The sequence below is a fragment of the Monodelphis domestica genome, chromosome 1 (assembly GCF_027887165.1).
Source record: "Monodelphis domestica isolate mMonDom1 chromosome 1, mMonDom1.pri, whole genome shotgun sequence".
Classification (NCBI taxonomy): Eukaryota; Metazoa; Chordata; class Mammalia; order Didelphimorphia; family Didelphidae; genus Monodelphis; species Monodelphis domestica.
Genome location: NC_077227.1, coordinates 589,079,562 through 589,104,159, shown reverse-complemented (window position 1 = coordinate 589,104,159; position 24,598 = coordinate 589,079,562). Strand labels below are relative to the sequence as shown.

At 39.0% G+C, this 24,598-nt stretch overlaps 1 protein-coding gene across 5 annotated transcripts in view; it reads right to left on the bottom strand.

Annotated features, from left to right (window-relative positions):
- Nucleotides 1–24,598, bottom strand: part of PSD3 (pleckstrin and Sec7 domain containing 3) — a 784,568-nt gene that overhangs the window by 615,249 nt on the left and 144,721 nt on the right. For 4 of the 5 annotated variants that reach the window (XR_008915561.1, XR_008915562.1, XR_008915563.1 and 1 more), the window contains exon 2: nt 22,286–23,242. Coding sequence is in view for 2 of the 5 variants with exons in the window: in XM_056813641.1 (XP_056669619.1) it covers nt 22,286–23,113 (828 nt within the window). In the remaining 3 variants the exon portion in view is untranslated. Of the gene's footprint in view, nt 1–22,285; nt 23,243–24,598 lie in introns of those variants that run through there. The other variant, XM_007476432.3, reaches the window with a different exon arrangement.

The window sequence follows — 24,598 nt, the reverse complement described above, 5'->3', positions numbered from 1 at the left end:
CTGCCAACATTTAAGAAAATAAGAACAGCAATATGATTGCTATCAGAGATATTAGGCGAGATGAACTCATCTGTCAGCCTCCTTCTGCTGTTCTCTCAGTGTTCTCTGACCTTTTCTTTGCTATAAAGCCCTGATTTGACCTCCATTTCCTAAGTTCTGCCTAATCCTCTGGATCCATTTACCTTGGTTAACTCTTTTTAAAAAAATAATTATTTTTAAAATTAATAAAATTACTTTTCTTCTCTGCCATTCCTAGCCCTTCCCCTCCCCTCCCAAAGAAAAAGAAAACTCTTCTAAAAAACATACAGTCAAGAAAAACAAATTCCCACCTTAGCCATGTGAAAAAAAAATGTGTCTTTGCATATTTTTAGTCCTGGTGAATTCTTTCACTTGGTTCAACAGAGCATTTTGGTTACCCTTTTGACTAAGGTTTGGAGCAGATCTTTCTTTCTCACCCCCATCTGAATTCTTGACTTTCAGAATGATTAATTGCAGGGGCATCTAAAGCTAGGTGACTACCAGGTCTGGGGAACAGAGGTCCTGGGTTCAAATCTAGTCTCAGATACTTCCCCAATTGCCTAGCCCTTATTGCTCTTCTGCCTTGAAATCTACACTAAGTATTGATTCTAAGACAGAAGGTAAGGGTTTTTAAAAAGGAGGCTAAAAATAATGGTTAATTGTTCTTAATCATTATCAGCAATATCTCCAGTACCCCTAATTTGGAAGAGGCCACTACTTTGTCTTCCTACTTGGTGATAAAGAAAAAGAGAATTAAAATCTCAGTTCAATGGCATAAAGCAGAAGGCATTAGAAGATAGAGGTCTTCTAAAGAAGACATTTCATCTTCCTAATGTCTCAAACATCTCCAAAATGGGAATTATGCACAAGAGGAGGCAGTGAGTCTTGGGATGATGGCACATTTACTTGCTCAACTACTCTTTATCATTAATATGTTCTTGTGGTTATATAACATTATATACATTGGTCAACATTTCCTGGTATTTTAAAAGTAGCATTTGAGTAGATTTGGAATGGGAAGATAGGCAGTCCCTATGAGATACATTCCCTTCATTCTACTCTATGCCTTTACCTGTTCTCTGGCTTCAATTCCCTTGTTGTAGTTAACTATGATAGATAATTAACTTATAATTTCCTTCTTCATGTTCAAGTCATTCACCCATTCTGAGTTTATCTTGGTGTAGGGTGTGAGGTGTTGATCCAAACCTAATCTCTCCCATACTGTCTTCCAATGTTCTCAGCAGTTTTTATCAAATAGTGGATTTTTGTCCCCAAAGCTGGGATCTTTGGACTTGTCATAGACTGTTTTGCTGAGGTCACTTACCCCAAGTCTATTCCACTGATCCTCCTTTCTGTCTCTTAGCTAGTACTATATTGTTCTGATGACCGCTGCTTTATAGTATAGTTTGAGATCTGGTACTGCAAGGTCACTTTCTTCCACATGGTTTTTTTTTTTCATGATTTCCCTGGATATCCTTGATCTTTTGTTCTTCCAAATGAACTATGTTATGGTTTTTTCTAATTCAGTAAAAAAAGTTCTTGTTAGTTTGATAGGTATGGCCCTAAATAAGTAAATTGGTTTGGGTAGGATTGTCATTTTTATCATGTTAGCTCATCCTACCCATGAGCAATTAATGTTTTTCCAATTATCTAGATCTAGTTTTAATTGTATGGAGAGTGTTTTGTAGTTGTGTTCATATAGTTCCTGTGTTTGTCTCGGCAGATAGATTCCTAAGTATTTTATATTGTCTAGGGTGATTTTAAATGGAATTTTCTCTTTCTACTATGATAGAAACAGATCATAAATCCAAAGAAATTTTAAAGCATCCAGAAACTCATGGATAGCTTTTGTGGGATGGCCACATTTGGTAAGTCATAAATAAATCAACAGAGAGAAGAAGGTTAGCACAAAGCCAGAATCTTTTAAATGTCTACCACACTACTGAGATTCCTCCAGTATACTCAGAAAACAGTCATAAGGTACCATCATTATTTACTTCCAGTAGTTTGCATGCAAATATTAGGAAATCTTTAAAGCAGCCCTATAGAAAGCCATTCATTTTCATTTGTAGCTTCAAAGAATTGCACAAGGGAGCTATTGGGTTTAATGTCAACTATAAATCTTGCCAGGTTCTGGAATCTACCACATTCCACTATAAAACCTGAATGAAGCAGTTCCCGCAAGATGCTTAGCTTGTGATAATAAAAATAACTGGCATTTATATAGCACCTTAAATTTTTAAAAGCTCTTTACATACATTATCTCATTTAGTCCATGCGACAATCCTATGTGGTCAACATTACAGCTATTATCGGCATTATCTTACAGATGGGTACATTTGAGTTTCAGAGAGTATCAGTGATTTGCCCAGGGTCATAGGATCCTAGATTTTGAGCTGGACAGCAACCTCTTCATTTTACAGATGAGGAAACTGAGGTTTAGAGAGGTTAGGTAACTTTCCTGAGTTCACACTGGATGGCTCGCATCAGAGGTTGGATACGAACCTTGGTCTCCTCAGGCCAAAGCCAGTGAGCAACCTTCATAACCTAACTTTCTTGCACCTTTCCGGTCTTCTTATAATTTATTCCTCAACATATTTTCTTCAATTCAGAGACACTAGCCTCCTGACTATTCCTTAAACAAGACAATTTATCTCTTGGTTCTGGGCATTTTCCCTGGCTCTCCCTCTTCTGCTCTGACTACTGATCTCTCTGGCTTTCTTTATTCCCAGCTAAATTTCACCATCTAAAGGAAGCCCTGCTTAACCTTTCTTTATTCCAGTGTTTCTCTCTTATTTCTTTCCTATTTATTTTGTATATAACTTGCTTTGTATACATTTGTTTGCATGTTGTCTTCCTCATTCAAATACAAGCTCTTGGAGGGTAGGGATTGTATTTTATCTCTTTTTGTATCCCTAATGCTTAGCTAAGGGATTAGCACACCCCAGACACGTAAAAATGTTAATTAAATCAAAGTAATGAATCTTTCCACTGAGCCACACTATAGTTAGTATTAGAAGCAAAATTTGAATCCAGATCTTCTTATAAGCTGGCCAGTCAACAAACATTTATTAAATGTTTATGATTTGCCAGGTACTGGGCTGAAGAATATGATTATAAAGATAAGCAAAAAAGAAAGCCCATGCTGTTAAAGAGCTCACATTCCAATGGAGGAGACAACCTGTGAACAAGGAGATAGGTAAAAGATACACACAGAATGGATGAAAACTAATATCAGAGGAAAAGGCATTAAAAGCTGCAGAATGGGGTAGAGAGATTTGGAAAGTCCTCTTGCATTGGGCAGGATTTGAACTGAGTTTTGAAGAAAGCCAAAGAAGCTAAGAGGTGGCAATGAGGGAGGAGAGCATTCTGGGCATGAAAAATAGCCAGCAAAAAGTCACAGTCAAAAGAGAAGAGCATTGTGTATGATATATAATCTCAAGGAAGGGTTAAAAAAAATCTTACTGCTCTTCAGTTTAACAATAATAATGATGATAAATGGCATTTACGTAGCACTTTAAAGTTTGAAAATATTATCACAAATGTTATCTCGTCTTAACTTCATGACAGTTCTGAGAGAAGAGAGCAGTAATAATATTATTATCCTCATTTTATATATGGGTAAGCTGAAGCAGAGAAAATTTAATGATTTGTCCAGGGTCATGCAGGTAGTAAATATCTATGGCTGGATTTTTTGGTGACTTCATATCTAGCCCTCTATCCATTGTACCACCCAGCTATATTATATGATGACATATTATACTATTTAATATCATATCATGTTTTGTTGTATCATATCACATCATATATTGTATCACTTTATGTCACATTACATTGTGTTACGTTATATTCATGCCAAGGTTCCATTTGGTCATCAGCTTTCTCCTGTTCCTAATTTAAATGACTCCTAATGACTAAATGACTCAGAGTACAACTTGCCAATGGCCACATAGCTAGTACTTATTAGAATTAGTGTTTGAACTGAGGTCATAAATGACTCCTAAAATCTAACTTCTCCTAGGAAATGACCCTGCTATACATCAACTGTGCAACTTTGGATTAACTATTTCACTTCCTAATTACTTTGTTTCTAAAATCAAAAAGTATTGGAAGGCACGAAGTGGGTCTTAAAGAAGAGTGGGGAGAACTAGCTATAGTGTTACTGAAAAAGGACAAAAAATTTAAAAGGGTCATTGAAGCATCTTTTTTAAAATCTCAGAAAAGAACAGAAGAAAGTTCAAAGGGAAACAGAAAAACAGGATGGTTTTGAAAGTAACATGTTAAAATGTACATACATATATGTGAAAACAAGTTGTACATAATAGAGATTCATGGGTCCACATATAGTCCTTTTTTGTTCTACTTTGTATATGGAAATGTTCTCATTTTTAGTGTTTAGCAAATTCAGAATAAAGAAATTTAAATGAAAGAGAAAAACTAAATTTCTATATTAACTCTACTTTCTATATCTTGGGATGCTTCTCTGTCTGATGATGAAAAATGGCTATTTTCATCCCAATTCTAACACATCTCTCTTTACTCACTATTTTTACTGATCCTTAAGATCAGCTTCTTTGTGGGGCACTACATAGAGGACTAACCCTGGAATAAGATAGTTATTGTTCTTTTGTTTTGACAGTCATATCCAACTCTCCATGACCCCATTTGCAGTTTGGCAAAGATATTGTGAAGTGGTTTGCCATTTCCTTTTTTCAACTCATTTTGCAAATGAGGAAACCGAGGCAGAATTAAGTTACATAAACTGAAGTTATATTAAGCTACTAAGGGTATGATCCTGGATTTGAACTAATGAAAATAAATCTTAATTCTAGACCTAGCATTCTATCCACTGTATCATAGCTGCCCAGGAATCAGGTAGACCAGAATACTGATTCTGGTAAGTACCAGCTATTGTGGCCAAAGACAAGTTGTGATTTCTCTGAGTCTCAGTTTCCTTGAACCTAAAATGGGGTAAAAATGCATGTAATATGTACCTTACATGGAGAATGACTGAACAAATAGTTTCATATGATGATGATGAAATACTGTTGTGCTATAAAAAATGATTAGCAGAATCACCTCAGAAAAACCTGGAAAGATCTACATGAACTGATGCAGAGTGAAGTGAGAAGGACCAGGGGAATGCTGTACGCAGTAATAGAAATATTGTGATATAATCAACAGTGACAGACTTAACTTTTCTCAGTAATACAGAGATCCAAGACAATTCTCAAGAACTCAAGACAAAGAATGCTATTTACCTCCAGAGAAAGAACTGATGGAATCTGAATGCAAATTGAAACTTACTACTTTTCATTTCATTTGTGTGTGTATATATATATATATATATATATATATATATATATATATATACATTTTGGTTTTATATGAGTATTCTGTCAGAACATGACCAATATGGAAATATGTTTTGAAAGATCATACATGCATAACCCAGATCAAATTGCTTACTATCTCAGGGCAGAGGAAGGAAGAGAAGGATATCATATATTGTATATTATAATTTTAGAAAATGTATGTAGAAGATTGTTATTACACTTAGTTGGTAAAATAAATTATTAAATAAAAAATGTACCAAACAGATTGTTGTGAAACTCAAATGAGATAATGTATGGAGTGATATATCCAGATTCTACTCTCATTCTGCAATAGCACACCAACTCTAGTTCATTCAATTTTTTTATTTGACTAATTTTTGCATATTTGTCTACAACTTCTTTATTCTCTCTCTCTCTCCCCTCCTCTCTCTCTCTCTCTCTCTCTCTCTCTCTCTCTCTCTCTCTCTCTCTCTCTCTCTCTCTCTCGCTTTCTCTTCTCTCTCTCTCTCTCCTCCCCCTTGCCCCCCATAAAGTGTGGCCTTACTGATTTGGAGAAACATCAGATTCGTGCAAACTGAAGATAAGTAAAATGAGAAGAACCACAAGAAGGCTATGCATAACAGCTATAATAATGAATATGAGTCTAAATAGGGAGAACACCAAAAAGGATGCCACACTGAGTAATAGTAATTCTGATCTCAGTCCTGAAGAATTAATGATGAAAAATATTTCTCTTACTTTCTTAGTATCAGTGCCAAGATAGAAGGGTGGTAAGGGCTAGGGAATTGGGGTTAAATAATTTGTCCAGGGCCACAAAACTGGGAAATGTCTGAGGTCAGATTGAACCCAGATCCTCCAAACTCCAGGTTTGGCTCCCTATCCACTGTGCTACCTTGCTGCTCCAGTTTGGGGTACTTGTTGCATGAACAGCCAGACTAGATCACTGTTTCCATCTTTTTTGTTGAAAAATTTTTGGACAGTTAATTTCTGAAGGCAGGGAGGATATGGCCTAAAATGAGTGTGACAGAAAAACTAGAAGCATCAATAAAACTTTTATTTTAACATATATTTATCTTCACAAAGGCAAGAGTTGCCACATCTTTTAAAAATTCCTTTGTATTATTGCAGCAAATAAATGCATTTGCCAATGAAATAAAGTAACCTATAATTCAAAGCTGCAATCCTTGTATCTAGTTTTCACAAATAATTACTGATTGGATTTATATAATGTCTTTCCTTCAAAGAGCTCCGGTCACTGGACAAAGAGACTTGGAAACATAGACAAAAGCAAAGAGCAGCCATGACTGGTTTTTATAATAGAAAAAGAAAATAGAAGGAAGAAAAAAAGTTTCTCCACTGAAAGTTCAGCAATGAGAAAAGAGGGGAAAAAATGTCTATCTCAAATAGTATGAGAAAAGAAGTGAAAATGAGTTTTAAGGGCTAAATAAAATAACATTTTTTCATTCAAAGGTCAAGAGTTACCATTGCTATGATATTGGTGTATGAACTGATTCTTATTTAGAGATAGGCACCTGGGGGTACTGCTGAGAAAGATTATCTAAAAAGTAGATTTAAAAAATAAGGTAACTAGTCTTAGCCAAAGAGAAACATTACAGTAATCTCTTAGTTACTACTGCTTTCAAATCCTTAAAAAAAATCAGTCCAAATCATCCGAGAAAAAAACATTTTTTTGAATAACAACATCATGTGAAATTCACAATCTCCAAAATAATTTAGTATTCCATTCTATGCTGGTTTGACCCCTGGTTGGGGCTAATGACATGTTCCAAATTCATACTCTCTGCAGTTAAATAACCAGGTCAGTGATGAGCTCTGAGTGGTGGCTGAGCTTCCCAGTGCTAAAAGATTTTGGAGTGGTTAAAGGGTGCTCAGGAGAAAGTAATAAAATTCACAGCAAAAAATCTAAAACTAAAAAAGAAGATGCAGACTAGCCAGACCAATTCAGTTGGTCAATAATCATTTATTGACTATCTACTATGCATATTGCCTAGGGAGGATCTATCTCTCTGTCTGTCTATCTATCTATCTCATCTATCCATCTATCTATTGATTGATCAAGCTATCTGTCTATCTCTGTTTATCTATGATCTGTCAATCTATCCATCTATCTATCGATTGATTGAGCTATTTATTGATCGGTCGATCGATCGAGCTATCTGTCTGTCTAGTTCTATTTATCTATCATCTATCTATCTATTTGTCTGTCTAGCTCTGTCTGTTTATTAATCTATCTATCTATCTATCTATCTATCTATCTATCTATCTTTCTATCTATCTCTTTCTATTGATCTATCATCTATCTAACCACTTTTCTTTCTTCCTTTCCTCCTCCTTCCTTCCTTCCTTCCTTCCTTTCTTCCTTCCTTCCTTCCTTCCTTCCTTCCTTCCTTCCTTCCTTCCTTCCTTCCTTCCTTCCTTCCTTCCTTCCTTCCTTCCTTCCTTCCTTCCTTCCTTCCTTCCTTCCTTCCTTCCTTCCTTCCTTCCTTCCTTCCTTCCTTCCTTTCTTTCTTTCTTTCTTTCTTTCTTTCTTTCTTTCTTTCTTTCTTTCTTTCTTTCTTTCTTTCTTTCTTTCTTTCTTTCTTTCTTTCTTTCTTTCTTTCTTTCTTTCTTTCTTTCTTTCTTTCTTTCTTTCTTTCTTTCTTTCTTTCTTTCTTTCTTCCTTTCTTCCTTCCTTTCTTTCCTTTCATCCATTCCTCCATCCATCTATCTGTCCATCTTTCTGTGTTTATCAGTCTGTCTGTCCTATCTCTCTCTCCACACATGTATATACACACATACCTATTCATATATACATATATGTGTTTGATACATAATTTTATATATTAGATATACTACATATATTCAAACATCACACACAACATTATATATGACATACATTTAAGTGTTTGTATACATATATGTATAAATACAAGTGTGTTATATACACACACTCATCCATGTGGCACTGTGGAAAGAGTGCCAGGCCAGGAATCATAAAGACCTGAATTCAAATCTGACCCCCAGACATACTAGCTGTGTAAGTCTGGGGAAGTCATTCAACCCTGTTCGATTCAGTTCTTCCTCTCTAAAATGAGCTGGAGGAGGAAATGGCGAACCACCCCAGTATTTTTGCCAAGAAAATCCCAAATGAGGTCATGAAGAATTGGACACAACTAAAACGACTGAACAAAAAACAAAACTCTACATTTTGTAATTTTCCAGATAGATCTTAAAAATGAAACATTACAGTTTATTGTGTACCTAGTATGTACATGGCCTAGTAAACACACACATACATGCATATACATACATATACACACACATACATCCTGGTAATAGGAAGGATGTACAAAGGCTGTACAATTCTCCCTCTTTCTTTAGAGGCCAAAGTCTCACCCTAGAATATAAATAGGATCAAAGATTTAGACCTGACAGGGTTCTCAGAGATCATCTGATGTGACCTGATCATTGTTTAGAGGAAATGGAGGCCTACAAGAACAAGTGACTTTTCCGAGGTCCAAAGGTCAGGAAGTAGCTGAGGCCAGACTTCAGACCCTGGGGCTCTCACTCCAAACTGAGTGGTTACTTCTCTGTCATGCTTATTCTCCCTGGATAGGATTTTGTCTCCTTCCCTGTTCATTCTTCATGTGACCATTTTGTCTCTATTGTAGTTCAAAGTAATAGGGGTTTGGGAAAGGGTTTGAGGATTTTGATTTTAGACATCTTACGAGACAAGCAAGAGAGACTGCTAGCTATCTGGGGAAAATGACGTGGGCTCACAGGAGCTGGAAGAGATCTCAGAGATCCCCTCATTTTAGGGAAACAGATTCAGAGAAGTTAAGCTAACCTGACTGGAATCCTATAAAGAACAAATGACTGACGGGGGTTTTGAACCCAGAAATGAAGCCATAGGGGACTAGTTCAATTAGGAAGCAGGAAATAGCTATACAAATTCCAGTTTTAACAGCGAATCACTGGATAACATTAGGTTAGCAACTGAAATACTACAAGGTTCAATTTCTCCCTTTGTAAAATGAGGGAAAATACAATAAAGTCTCATTTATCCAGGATCACTTATGAATGAATGGAAAAGCATTTGAGAAGTGCTTACAATGTGCAAAGCATTGTGCTAAGCACCGGGGAAAAGAGAGTTATGACAGTTCCTGTTCCCTGGCAATTCATTTCCCTGGCAATTCATATTCTAATAGAGGGAGACACTTATCCAGTCAACATCAATGATCCAGAACAGGGCTGAGGACCAGGCAGGAAGCAAAAAGGCCTCTTCACAGCCAAAATAGATGTCACATAGACCATGTATTTTCCTGATAAGAGAACCCTTCAGGCCTTGCTCTCAGGGCTTTTTACTCTGACTCTGGACACGAGTCTAATGAGGTTAGTGATCCATTTTCCCAGCTCACATCAGATCAGAAGCAACAAATGAGAAGTGATTTATGTCTGATGGTGGTGCAAGAGGTAAAGGGTGAGAGAGGCAGGTCCATTACCAGAAGCAATAAGGGAAAGCTGATTGTCTGATAGTGAGGACAGACGACAGCAAAAAAAAAAATGATAAGAAGCAGACGTGGGACCTCAGCAATTATGAAGGGAAAGGATATCATGGGAGAAATGCATGAATAAACAAGATGAGGGGCTGGTCATGTAGAGAGAGTGAGGAATAACAGATAGACAAGGCATGAGCTCCACTGACCTTTTCCTGAAGACAGTGAGAAAACAATGAGAAGAGAGAGCCCCCAAATGGTCAGATGCAACTCTGGTGGCAAACTTATGGGAAAACACAGACAAGAGCTACACAGAATGGTCAGACGGGAATGGATTGGGATCTGGGTTATGGGAGGGAATATCCACATCTATAAAATCTTGGAAGCACTGGAATACTATTATTATAGAAACACTTGACCCAAAATTGTCTAAAATAGAAGTCAAAAAGTCATAGAAAGAGGTGAGCTTGAGCTAGATAAATAACCCATTTCTATGAAGCAGGCAATTCCCCTCAGATCTCCAAAGAGCCCCAGGAATAGCAAATCGCCCCTTCTCCCTCACCAACTCAGCAACTGAGCATACATCATCCAGGGGAGCAACTCTTGGGGCTCACTGACCTGCAGCTTGCCTCTGCAGATGCTGAAGCTCCCATCTCCTCAGCAGCTACAGCTTATTGAAGACCAGAAAAAGAAAATCCTTGCCACCAAGGTCCCTCAGCATTGTCAAATGGTTCAACATTAGAAATCAATATGATTTTTATAAATGGAAATGAAAGAAGACACATCACCATCTACCTTGTCACTAACTCAAAGTACTACTAGGTCTTTCCTTCTAACTTGTAGCTTAAATCTCCTATGTGTATCTACTACTTTTCTTTTTAAAAAAAAAACAACCCTTACTTTCTGTCTTAGAAGCAATATTGTGTTTTGGTTCCAAGGCAGAAGGATGGTAAAGGCTAGGCAATGGGTGTTAAGTGACTTGCCCAGGATCACAGAGCCAGGAAGTGTCTGGGGCCATATTTTTTATTTGAAAATGTTTAATTAATTAAGAATATTTTTCCATGGTAACATGATTCTGGGATCAGATTTGAACCTAGGACCTTCCATCTCTAGGTGAACCTTACTTTTCTATTTGTATCCCTAGCGCTTAGCCTAATGCTTTGTACAGAATACTTTAATAAATATTTTCTTTCATTCATTACAATAGCTGTGACTTCACTTCTAAGGCGTAATAAATTAGTCTTATGAAGACAGCATGGGCTCTAGAAACATGATGAAGTATGATTGTTTGGACAGTACCCCACAATACCCCAGGGACTTCTCCGTAAATGATTTGCTTTTGGATTTAGCAACTAAGGGGTTAATGTCAAATCCCACACCAATACTAAGTCCTGAAAAATGAGAGTTGCATTCCAAATAAGTTGACTAAATATAATCACAGGAAATATGCACAACGAGGAGTGCAGCCAAAAAAAGAGGCAGGAGCTGGTGATTACTTTGTAAACTGATTTGAAAAATGCCGAGTTGCAACTACCAGACAATGCTAACTATATGCAGCCCCATCCCTTCTTTTTCCTTACCTTTGAAACAGTTCTGCTGATGCTGATTTTTAAGCACAGCAAACTCAATAGAACTCAGAAATGGTTCAAGGCAGTGGTGCCTGTCTCAGCTCTACCTGTTCTCAAACATGGGGGAATTCAGCCTTCTTCAGGTATATAACATTTATCAAACTTTAAAAAGCCCCAGAAGTTTGAAGGCAAAGTCAAAGGAAATGATGCAAAAAGCAATAAAATCAAATATCCAAAGAATCTATATCTGAGTGAATTTTGTGAATTCTTTATTTTTACACATTTAAAAAAATGGTTTTTTCTTCCCAGAAATGAAATATGTATATAGCCAAGTTTTCCAAACTTCATCAAATGATTTTCAGGAACCCTTTAATTATAAGGAACATTAGGAAACAACTCCTGCTAGCCCAAATTAAAAACTGCTTCCATAGTACTGAGAATATTTGAACATCACTTTCAGAAAAATTAGTTTCTTCATCTAACCCATTTGATACCCATTGATTTCTTTAAGCACCCCATCTGACACCTATCAGAAATGTTGGTGGAAACTATGAATAGCTATCAGCTTGTAACTCATACAAGTTATAATAAAATTATCTTATTCAAAGAGACAGGCAAGAAACCAAATTGAGATGAGTGGTGGAAATAGCTTCAACTTTTACTCTTGGTCAAATTTCAAGGGGCTGAAAGAACCCCAATACCAATTTCCTAGTGCTCCACCATAATCTAATAACACAAATGAATTGTCAATTGCGGTGAAAATAAAGTGAATTTTTGTATGTATCTAAACAAGAAATAAATTCTTTTCCCCATAGCTTTGAAAGGCTGAAATCTAACTGATTGACCAATATTATCCATCTTTGAAAATTTGAACTTTCTGAATTGAAAACTTGAATAAATATTACCAGAGATTGTTGGTTGTCATTACTATTGTTGCTAATGTTCTTCCTATTCTTCCTTCTTTTTCAGTGACTTCTCCTGGCCTTGATGCCAGTGCTGATCAGGACGAAAGCTTTCACCTTGTTTGTTTTTCTGACCTGGACTATCTTGTCCTTCCTTCGGCATCTTGGTGGCCCTCCATTTTTGAGAGTTCGCCATTGGTACAAGACAGCACAGATATCTAATAGAATTGAGCCTTGTTGCTGCTCAGAACTCCCAAGCTCGAGTGATCCACTAGCTTCAGCCCTACCAGCAGCAGACTCTACAGGCATGTGCTACCATGCCCAGACAGAATTTATTCTAAAAGGTTTTTAAATTCTTATCCAAACCTTGATAGCACAGGAATTACACAGGTTTTTGTTTATGGCTCACTTTTCGAAGGAGAAAATTCCCAATTTCTGCTCTGGAAAGTGGGCTATGTCTAATTTTAAGTCATTCCCTTATAAGCAATAATAACCTTATCTGCTAGCAGTGCGGGTTTCTTCAAGCCAGGTGGCATTTGGTTGCATTATTTCACTATAATTATAAATGGATTGGCAGACAAACTGACAAAATCATGAACTTTGGATGGATGCCTAAAAGTCATCCATTCCAAAATCTTTATTTTACAACTGAAAAAACTGAGGCCTCATGTAAGAATTTGTTTTTCATATACTCTATTAATTCCCACATATTAGGGAGAAAATGTGTTCCTCTATCTGGGATCTGGGTCAGAGATACCATGTAGTTTGCTAATTTTTGCAATTTTTTTTTGTCCTTGAGAATCCCAAAGAATGTTTTCCTTTTTAACAAAACTTGGTTAATCAATGAAGGAGACAAGGGTTCTTTTCTTGTGGATGTGACTGTCTACTTGTCAGTTTGGAGAAAGCCTCAGGGTCTGATGGACCACCTCTTAATTAGCTATCACTAATTAAAGATTTGGGGGGATGGTCAAGAGAAGGGATGAATGATGAACTCCTAAAACTCTATCAGGCTACCTGACCCAGCTCGGAATGAGAAACAGCCATGCAGATCTATATCACTTTATGAGTTATGGTTCTGGCCTAACCAATAAACTTGATATAATTGATAAACTTATATTCTTATCCCAAAACCAGAGATAATTTTAATTTTAATACCTAGAGAAAGAAAATGAACTTCCCACGTTCACAAAGGGACTTAATGGCAGAACCATTTAATCTCATGTAAAAAACCAACTGTCATTACAAGGAGGAGATTGAGAAGTGGAGAGCCTAACAGCTACATGGTGATGGCAGCATCTTTTTGGTGAAAGGATAAATGGAGGATATGGAGGAGAAGAGAAGGAGAATGTGGGGACCTTGAAGGAAGTTACAAGATGGAATTATTTGGAGATTACTATGCTGTCTTAATTTTCATTTATTCAAGCAGTAAACTGAAACATCTGTGTCAACTTGCAGGGCAAAAATGCTAAAGGATGTTTTCTAGAATGAATCAAGAATGTTTCACAACCTGTTATAAAAGAGATTCTTTGTAGCACTTTTACTTAAATACCTGCTCCATTTACAACTACCATATGTGTATTTGTGGCCATTTTCTTTGGCCAAATTGGTCAAAATTCAAAAGTGTACCTAGGAGGATTGATGTAGAGTCACCCTTATAATGCATTAAACAAAATTGATCCCAAGGAGAAAAAGAAAAGTCAGATATACTCTTGGGGAGTAAAGCACATACCTAGATAAGAAAATGACCTCTTTTATGGAACTAAGTAGACTAAAGGGGCAACAATTACCTCCTAGGATGGTTTCATTCAACTAGAAATCATGTCAATGAAGAAATGTTCATCCTTGAAATTCTGTTCCTATGGCTGAATATGGCATTGGTTTCACCTGGAGTCCCAAAGGATATATGGAATTCTATAAAGGAAGTTTGATACCAGGAGATTCTAATTGGCGTCACCATTTCAGTGACAGCACTGACTTGTATAGCCTTGGAAAGGTGACCCAGGATGACTATGAGACCATTCTGATGCTTCTCTTCCCCCTTAAAGATAATTTTAACCAAATGTGGATGTAATAATGGAATTAGTTTTTAGAACATGTTTGACCTCTCTTAGGTTATCAACAGATCAAATAGTATTTATTAAGCTCCTGTGCCATGTGCTAGACACTCTACTAAGATTTCCAAGTTGAAAAGGACTTTAGACTCATAGACTATCTAATCCTGAAATGGCTCTTGTATGATATAGAGGAAAAAGCATTGGACTTACAGTTGAGAGACCTAGGTCTGAATCCTGTCAACAGAAATTGCTTAGTTTTATAACTATAAGCAAGTCACTTAACCTCTCTGGGATCCTGTTTTCTCATGTATAAAATAACAGTATTGATGTTAGGTAAGTATTCAAAGCAGGATTAGGACATTGGTCTTCCTGACTCTGAACCAAGAACTTTGGGCTGCTCCACTACTTCTGAATTTATTTATAATGAGAAAAATGAAATTCAGAGAAATGAAGAGACAGACCCAAAAGACTCAGAGCTAACAGGTCACTGCTCTCTACACTACAAATGTTCTTGCTCTTAGTTTTTCTCTTCCTCTTTTCCTCGTTCTCCTCCTGCTTCTCCTCTTCCTTTTTGGTATAATATTTTATTCCCCCACAAAAAAAAAAGCATAAAAGCAATTTTAGAATCCTTTTTCTCACATTCTGAGTTCCAAATTCTTTTCCTCCTTCCCCTTCCCACTTCCTGAGACAGTAAGCAATCTGATATAGGTTATACACGTGTTATTAACTAATAGATATTTCCATATTCATCATGTTGTAGAAGACACATATCATTATGATATTTAGAAAATAAAGTGGAAAATGGTATGCTTTGATCTGCAATCTGCATTGAGATTCCCTTAGTTCTTTCTCTGGCAGTGGCTAGCATTTTTTCATTAGGACTCCTTTGGAGCTGTCTTGGATCATTATACTGCAGATGATAGCTAGGTTATTCAGAATTGATCATCTTGAAATAATACTGTTACAGTGTACAATGCTCTGCTCCTTTCACTTTGCATTAGTTCACATGAGTCTTTCCAGGTTTTTTCCTGAAATCCTCATGCTCATCATTTCTTAAACACAGTATTCTGTTACAATCACAAATGTCTTTCTTCTAAAGAGCTAGATATATTTTTAAGTCATCACCTGTGCTCATAACCTATTCTTTTTTTTAAACACTTATTATCTGGATCCATGCTATCAGTTCCAAAGCAGAAGAGAGGTAAGGACTAGGTAATGGGGATTAAGTGACTTGCCCAAGGTCATGCAGCTAGGAAGTGTCAGAGGTCAAATTTGCACCCAGAACCTCCTATCTCTGGGCCTGACTCTCTATCTACTGAGCCACCTTGTTGCTCTAACCCATATTCTATTCTTGATTCCTCATCATGGTGTAGAGGTGACTTTGACTTCTCAAAGGCTCTGCCAGTGACATATGAGCTGGAAAGGCTAGAGTGTAGGTGTGGTGACAACCAATATTTCTTTCATCTGAGAACAGCCTAGCTAAGTTTGGGGGGACTCCAAATTTGACCTTGGAGTGGCAACATTTTTAGTCGTAGACACACACACACACACACACACACACACACACATCCCATCTGTGAAGGAACAAAAGGGGGCTGCAACCTGCATTGGTAGAGGGAGTCCTCACACTCCTCACACTTGGGAAGTCACAGATCACTGAAGTGACTTTATTTTTAAGAAATATCACCTGAAGGCACATATAACAGAAACTTGCCCAGCATCACCTGACAAGCCAGAAACAGTTCCTGTGGTAGAACTTGAGTTTTCCAGTCTAATGCACCACTGGGCAGATCAATAGTGTTATCATTGTTCTTCCTGAATTCTTCTGCTTACATTCACCTCCCTGCCCCTATTGTCTTTTTCATCCCCTGGAAGTTGTATTAAAAGCTTACAGAGGCATTTAGTCATGTAATATAAGCAGCAATTTGTCTGAGAGAGGGATGGATACAAGGAACTAAGAAAAGAAAAGCCAGATTTTGAGAGGAAAAATATTCGTTGGTGGTAGGGAGAGCCACTTGAGGATGCTGGGTTATTTTTTTAGGTGAGTTGGGGAGGGAGGGCTTTGGAAAATGTGAAATATAAGAAATGCCACACTGTTGGTTTAGAAACAAAGATATATTATGCATAACTTAGCTTGCTTATAAAAACTTTGTACTTGGTATATTTAAACATATAAAAGCCCAGATGATTGAGGAAAAAAGATGAACCCTCCCTAATTTTATGAGGAAAATCTAGAAAATCATTGGAAAGATTTTAAGTGTTTAAAAAATGAATTTTCTGGGCTTTTCAGGCTTTCACATTTCTGTCTCAGAGCCAAAGCCAAACTATAATAATTCCTTTCTCCTTTTTATAGAATCGACAGGACGTAGAAGCCATAGCATAAAAGGTCAGCTGGACCCAAAACATGGATTTTCACCATTATAAGCTATAGCAGCAACAGCATAACTCCTGACACACATATATGGAGAGCTTTATAGTTTACAAAGCATTTTAATGAGCGTTTTATCACTACAAAAACTCCGTCTCCTTGCCATTCTCCAAACAGTATAGTTTCCTGCCTTTATACATTTGCTCAGAAAGTTTCCTCTGCCTAGGGTACCCTTCTGCATGTTATCTTATTAGACTTTTTCATCCTTTAAGACCCAGCTCAAGAGCCACACCTTCCATGAAGCTTTCTCTGATATTTTCATTCGAAATGACTTTTTCCTATGACCTAACAAAACATTTTGTATTTTTCTTATTCACTTGTCACATTCTATTGTATTCTAGATTTTTTTGTGTATATATCTTATCTATCTAGGGAGATGGTGAACTCCAAGAGAGCAGGGTCTTCTCTTAGTAATCCCATACTGTTGACCACATTAAAGGTTGATTATTTTGTTCAAATGAATTGAATAACTCTATGGAGTAGACAAGGAAGTTGTTATCCACATTTTTTATAGATGTGGAAAGTGAGGTTCAGAAAAGTTAAGCAATTCAATCAAAGTCACATTGCTACTAAGTATCCACAGTTGGGACTAGACCACAAGTCTTCTGACCCCAAATTTCATGCTCCTTTCACATTTAGACTCATCTAAACTGCTTGAGTTCCAGAAGGTTTAATAGATAACCAAGTTTGGCATGTCATGGTAGCTGGAATTCTATGATTCTCTAAAGCCTACCTTGGGCTACCACTAGAATGCAAACTGGGTAAACTTGTACAATGGTCACTCCCCAAGAAGTCCTTTTCTCCAGTCCTCTTCCAAGTGGACACAAAAGTCTACACCCTCCATCCCTGAGCCATGAGGAAATACCTAACTGTGCTTGAAGGAAGCACACACCAGCCCAGGATCTTGCCATGAAATAACTGAAGGGGAGAGTAACTCCATCAATTGCATTCACTCTCTAGACCCCTCTAAGGAAGTGGATCACTGGCTTTTACTCCTCTGCCCATACTTCTCTAACAAAAAGGCTGAAAATCAACCATTTGGGGCAATGGCACCTGAACTAAGGGCAGCTAGGTGGTGTAATGGATAGAGTCAGAAATATTCATCTTCTTAAGTTCAAATCTGGCCTCACACTTACTAGCTGTGTGAACCTTGGCAAGTCACTTAACCCCTTTTGCCTCAGTTTCTTCATGTGTAAAAAAATGAGCTAAAAAAGGAAATGGCAAATCATTCCAGTATCTTTGCCAAGAAAACTCCAAATGGGGTCATGGAGAGTTGGATATGACTGAAATGAATGAATGATGATGACTTAAACTAGGGAGGAAGAGCTTTGATATGTGGGATTTAAACTTTTCTGCTTAGAAAATTGCCATGGGAGAGTCAGTCCCACAGTACTTAAAGGATGAGGAACAGGGGTTCTCTACCCTATAATCATTTTCTTGTTCACGGTTTTTTGTGACTTAACAAATACCATCCATCATGAGTTCTGGAGAGCAAGACCCTTAGAGATTCCTGCTGTGGTAATCATGTACCTCACCACTCATGCATTATACATATAACCAGAAGTTTCTAAGCAGCAACCTTTCCATCGTCTTGCTATGAGTCATGCAGCTAAACTCCAAAACAATGAAATAAGAAGAGCGTGTCATGCTCCTAAATTAATCTTCCCGGTCTGAAGGGCAGGGTAATGAACTGCAGGGCACTGTATCCACTAGTTCCTGTCTCAATGAATCGCTTCCTCCACATGCTCATAACACTGTGTGCCTAACAGAACATGTACCAAGGGTTTTTGGGCAGATGAAAAATCCCTTCTCTGGCAACTCTACTAGGTCTTCCAACACTCTAAATGATTGGCAGACTAAGGGTTTGAGGGGCAGTGGGGATGGGTGGGAAGAATGGGGAGACACAAAACCTAGGGACAAAAAGGGCTAGACCTTAGGGATAACTTGCCCCAACACCTTCATTATCAGAGAAGGAAACTGAAGCCAAGGGAGGGAAAATGAAATGTATAAGGTCATACAACCAAATTGATGGCAGGGCTGAGACTAGAACTCAAGTTTCCTGACTCCTAATTGAGTTAGGAGAAGCAAGGAAGCTCATAGATGTTCGAGAGCAAAAAATCCAACCTGGTGCTACTACTAGAGACTGTTACAATATCTTAACAGAAAGGCCATGGGACTGCTTTTGCAATCATTTTCTTTAGTTTGGAAATTCCTTTTTTTAAAAAAACCCCCGACCTTCTGTCTTAGAGTTAACTCTAAGGCAGAAGAGTCGAAAGGGCTGGGTAATCAGGGTTAAGAGACTGGCACAGGGTCATGCAGCTAGGAAGTTAGTTCAAAAATTCTTCACTTGAAGTCCATAGATTCTCAAGGAGTTGATGGATAGATTACAAGGGGTCTATGAACTTGGATGGGAAAACACTCACACACACACACACACACACACACACACACACACACACATATATATATCTTTATTTTCACTCATCTTTAATTGAAAGTTAGCCTTTCCTTCACTTATTTTGAGAAGGAGTCATGCAGCCATAGGCTTCACTAGACTTCCAAAAGAGTCCATAACACATATACCAAGGTTAATAATCTTTGTCTCACCATAATCCCTCTTTCTTTCCCATGACCCCACAGGACAAATAAAGGGTTTTCAATAAGGCCAGGTTAAAAGTGGCATGGCTGACCTTCTTATTCTAGCCATCCTCTTATTCTGGCTGATACAAGACTGATTCCTAGCACCTCCAATATACAATACATATATATATAAAGATATAGACAGATAGATAGATAGATAGATACACACACACACTTTCATACCAGCTAATCCCCTTTGAGCTTCCTTTAATTTGTTATCTTCTCCCATTAAAATGTAACCTCTTTGTGGGCATGAACTTTCTTGTTTGCTTATCTTTATATCCTCAGCATTTAGAAAGATACCTGGTTTCCAGTAAATATAATAAATATCTGTGTATCCATCCATCCATCCATCTATCTATCTATCTATCTATCTATCTATCTATCTATCTATCTATCTATCTATCTGTCTGTCTGTCTGTCTGTCTGTCTGTCTATCTATCTATCTATCTATCTATCCATCCATCTCTCTATCTCTCTATCTATCTATCTATCTATCTATCTATCTATCTATCTATCTATCTATCTATGCATCTATCTGCCCATCTGCTCATCTGGCTGCCTATCTAATCTGTCTGTCTGTCTATCTATCTACTCCCTGACTGATGTTCATCTCTTCTCTTTCCATAAGACACGACCACTGAACCAGCTCCTTGAAGTTTGAGTGAGAAACCAAAAGTGCTCCAATCCAGGCCAAAGGTGAGGCCGCTGCTTAAGGAGTTCACTCAAAAATAAATGGATAAGCTAACCATAGCTGAAGAAGGTGCTAATTAGGTGGAATCTATACTCCTGGCCAACTGCAGAAAGGAAAAGGGGAAAGGAGAAACGAGAGTAATTCTGAGGATTTGCATTGAGGAGAAGTTAGAAAAAGGAAGAAAAGGATTTCCAGACACCAGAATAGTTTCCAAGCACAAAAATCACCACGGAATGCAGTTCCTTTTCCCACCACCCCCCATAATTCTTCTCTGTCACACTGATTATATCATTTGTCCCAAATCCCTGAAGGAAATAAGAGACCCAGAAACTGGGATGGAATGTGAGCTATTTCTCAAGGGGGAAACCAGTGTGTTCCCTCCCCCTCAAGATTATCTTTAGAAACAGGGGCTCCCCTCCATTCATCCCTGTAAGAACCAGCACTCTAGCAGAAAAGAAGCAGTTAAGAGGAGAAAGCTGAAGGTAAGTCAGCAGAGAGGTCTGAACGGGGCAGAACTGCTGACCAAGCCAAGCCTACTTCCTGCTCCTAGTGCTCCTAGCTTACCCTTTCTCCTCTCATTTCCCCAAGGGATCTCATGACATCAGCTTCCCATATACTTCAGTAATAGCCTCAAACAGACACACTCTCTCCCCGCTCCCCCCTGTATATGTATGCACACACACAGAATGCTGTGTATATACCCTTAGGACGCATCGTCTTTTCCTTCGGTTCATCCAATTCAGGACTGATCAGCTCATTCCCTGAATTATTGTCTTGGAGTTAGAGGAGGGTGCTGGAATCTAGGGGCAGGCACAGTAGGAACTGAAGGTGATAGGTTGGAGATGTGAACAAAGGTACTAAAAAATGGCTCAGGGAGCAATCCTATAGAATCTTTTTTTTTTTAACTCTTACCTTTTGTCTTAGAATCAATATTGGTTTCTAGGCAGAAGAGCAGGAAAGGTAAGATCATTGGGATTGGGATTTGAACCCAGGTCCTTTTGTTTCCAGGCCTGGCTTTCTATCCACTGAGCCACGTAGCTACCCCAACATCATGGAATCTTATAGAACGAGGCGATTTTGGTCCATTTCTCTCATTTTATAGGTAAGGATTTAACTATGGCCTAAGGAAGGTAAACTGTAAAGTGAGATATCAAAGGGAATTATTATCAGTTACTTGCCCAGGGTCACATAGCTAGTTAGTCAGCCAGTCAATGAAGAAGAATTCAGTGCCTCCTGTGTGAGACAGTCCCTGCCCTCAGGGAGCTCATATTCCAATGGAGGAGGTGACACACAAACAACCTGTACAAACAAACCCCATACAGGATAAATCAGAGCATCAGCAAAGAGAGGACACTTGAATTAAGAGGGTTTGGGAAAGGCTGCTATAGAAGCTGGGATTCTAGCTACAACTTGAAGGAAGCCAGGGAAGCCTGGAGGCAGAGACGAGGAGGGACAGCCGGGGAAAATGTAGAGAGTCAGAAGATGGAGTTTTTTGAGTGAGAAATAGAGAGGAAGCCAGTCACTGGATCATGGGGTGATCGTCCAGGGTGGAGAGAACTGCACGATGTAAGAAACTAACCGGTATCCAGGGCAGAGCTTAGGAAGTCACAAGCCCAGCAGAGATTGCGTCAACACATTTAAGAGCCGTAAGGGGAACAGGCTACAGATTCTGGAACCTCCTTACCACTCCCTGGAGCCCCTTCTGATGGGTTCTGTCCTCCAAGTACCCCAGTCCTCTCCCAAGAGAAGCCCGGGGCTGGCAGGTGTGCGCCAGGTACAGTGCTGACCTATGCTTACACACAGGCTAAGGAGAAAGACAGGAAAAAGGGGAAGAGATGCTTGGCATGTGCGGGCACATCCGGATGGTGGGTAAAGCACTCTACTCTGAGTAAGGAAGATCTGAGTTCAAAGCCTACCTTAGAGACTAGCTGTGTGACTTTGCATTCTCACATCATTTCTCTGAGCCTCCATTTCCTCATCTGTAAAATGAGTGAGCTGGATTTGTTAGTCTTCAAGGTTCCTTCTAGCTCTACATTTATAATCTACAATAATAATCTATAGTCGTCTGTCCTCCCCCAGCTCAGGACTCTGGGAAGCCATCAGGTGGGTTCTGGAGGACTGGACAAGCAGGCTTTTCAGAAGTTCTTACCTTAAGCCGTGGGGCAGGAGGTGGTGCTGGGTAGGTCCTGCTGGTCTGTACCTGGGGGCAGTATCTATATTCCTTGGCTTTTATCGCCAGCAGAGGGGTCCTGGCTCCTCTTTTACCACTCCTTGGTTCCATCAAACAGCAGCCTCGACTTCTAGCTGGTAGCTCCTGACGCTGCCCTGGATGTGTGAGGGACGTTCCGGCAGCATCCACACTCCACTGCATTGCCTCCACAGTCCTGGCACAAGTTGCCGGCAGAGCTGCCTGGAGGACTGAGGGCCCCAAAGCAGCCCTGGGCTGGTGATCCATGCTCCACAGGGCTTGGGGGGCAGAAATGATGGAACAGGGACTCCAGTAGGTGAAGGGACTGCCGGTCCCATTGCTCATCCCGAGAGCTGGACTAGGAAAACTACGCGGCCATGCCTGTGGCTGCCCAGATTCCTGAGGAGGCAGAGCCTGGTGTTGCAAGAAATGAGACACACAATCCTTCCTCAGAACTCGATCCTTAGCTTTTTCCTCCTCTTCCTCCTTCAGCAATAAACAGCTGAATGCAGCTGCCTGCTCTGTCCCATAGTCCTCTTCTGGCAGCAGCCACGAAGGAGTCTCCACCACCCGTCCTTTGAGCCAGAGGTCTTGGCTTGCTCTGGGTTCTGTCCTGGGATTTAGGGAACAGTGTTCCTTCACTGCTCCCCTCTGGGCAGCTGCTGAGGCTGTGGTTGTGGCTGGGGCTGTGAATGCTGGAGACTGGGCGGGAGTTCGGGCAGGGGAGGGCTGCAGCTGGATGAAGAGGAAGGAAGTTTTCATCTGTTGCTGCTGAGACTGCTTAGCCATTTCCTCCAAGGGGGTAGGGCTGGTCCTTGCTGGGGACCAGGATCAGTGCACAGTGATCAAGGATGCAAACATCTGGGGAGATCTAAGTCAAGAACACGCTGGGTTCAACTGGGCCACTCCACTGTCAACCTGAAAGAAACACAGTAAGATAACATCAGCTGGGGTTTAGCTTTCTGCAGAAAATCAAGGATGGATCTGGGAGTCATGTCACAGAAAAGTAAGAAAGAAGTAAGTTACCCCAAAATACAAAATTCTTTAGACCTGCCTGGAAGGAAGAAGGAAGTATGATATGATGGGAAGAGTGCTGGATGAAAATTTTGGAGGCTTGGATTTGAATCCTGGTTCTGCCACTTTCTACCTACACGACGTTGGGCAAATCATCTCACTTCTTTGGGTTTCAGAGAGGCTTGGAGTAAATGATCTCCATGGATTCTTCCAGCTCTCAGTTTATGGTCATGGGACAGTGATCGCTCACTCTTTTGGAGCAATTTAAGCCAAGCAAAGTTATGTACTTGGGATGACTTTAAAAAAACCTCCCCATATCTTAAAATGATAATAATAACAGCAATAATTTACATTTTAAGGCTTGCACAATACTTTACAAATATTATTCATTTATCCTCACAACCACCTTAAATGGGCACTATTATTATTCATCACCTTTTTACAGATAAAGGAACAGAAGCAGAGGTTAAGTGACTTGCCCAGATCACACAGCCAATAAGTTTGAGGCTAAATTTGAACTCATGTCCTTGACTCTAAGACTTTAACCTCTGAGATATCCAGACACTAAACTTTTATTTTTTTGGCCTGATATATCACAATAGAAACTATTTCTTCAGTACACATGCAATTGGTATACAGCTCCCTAAGATACTGTTATTTATTGTTTGAGATTTTTTTAAAGAAGGGAATTCTCTTCTGTCCTCCTTCCTGATATATATATATATGTATGTATATATGTATAATTACCCTGCCCATTTTCAAGTTCTCTGTGGAAGTATTAAATACAGTGTGCGAGCTAACCAAACCCAGAGAGATTTTGGTCAACATCCCTTTCTAAAGTAGTTGTATGGCTAGGTTTTTAGCCAGTAATATTTGATATCACCTAAAACAAGCATGTAACACAAGGGGGAGAATCAAATCTACTTGAATGGGTTTGTAAAATATGAACCTCCTCTCCAAAAACCCAGCTAATACCAATCCCTGCCCCCTCCATCCCTATAAATGAATGGAACATCTCTCTCCAGCCAAGTTGCATCAGGTTTCTCAGAAAATAGAGTAGAAGGAAAAGCTTAGAATAAGGGGGAAAGAATAACACCTGGCAGATATTACAAAGGAATTACCTGTAAATTCAATCAAATAATTAGAACACAGAATCCTTACTAGTCATATGTCTTGGGTTGGAACAGAGCCTGTCCCTAAGCAGTGCCAACAAAACTCTTGCGGAGAAAAGTGGGCTCCAGGAAAAAAAAATTTTTAAAG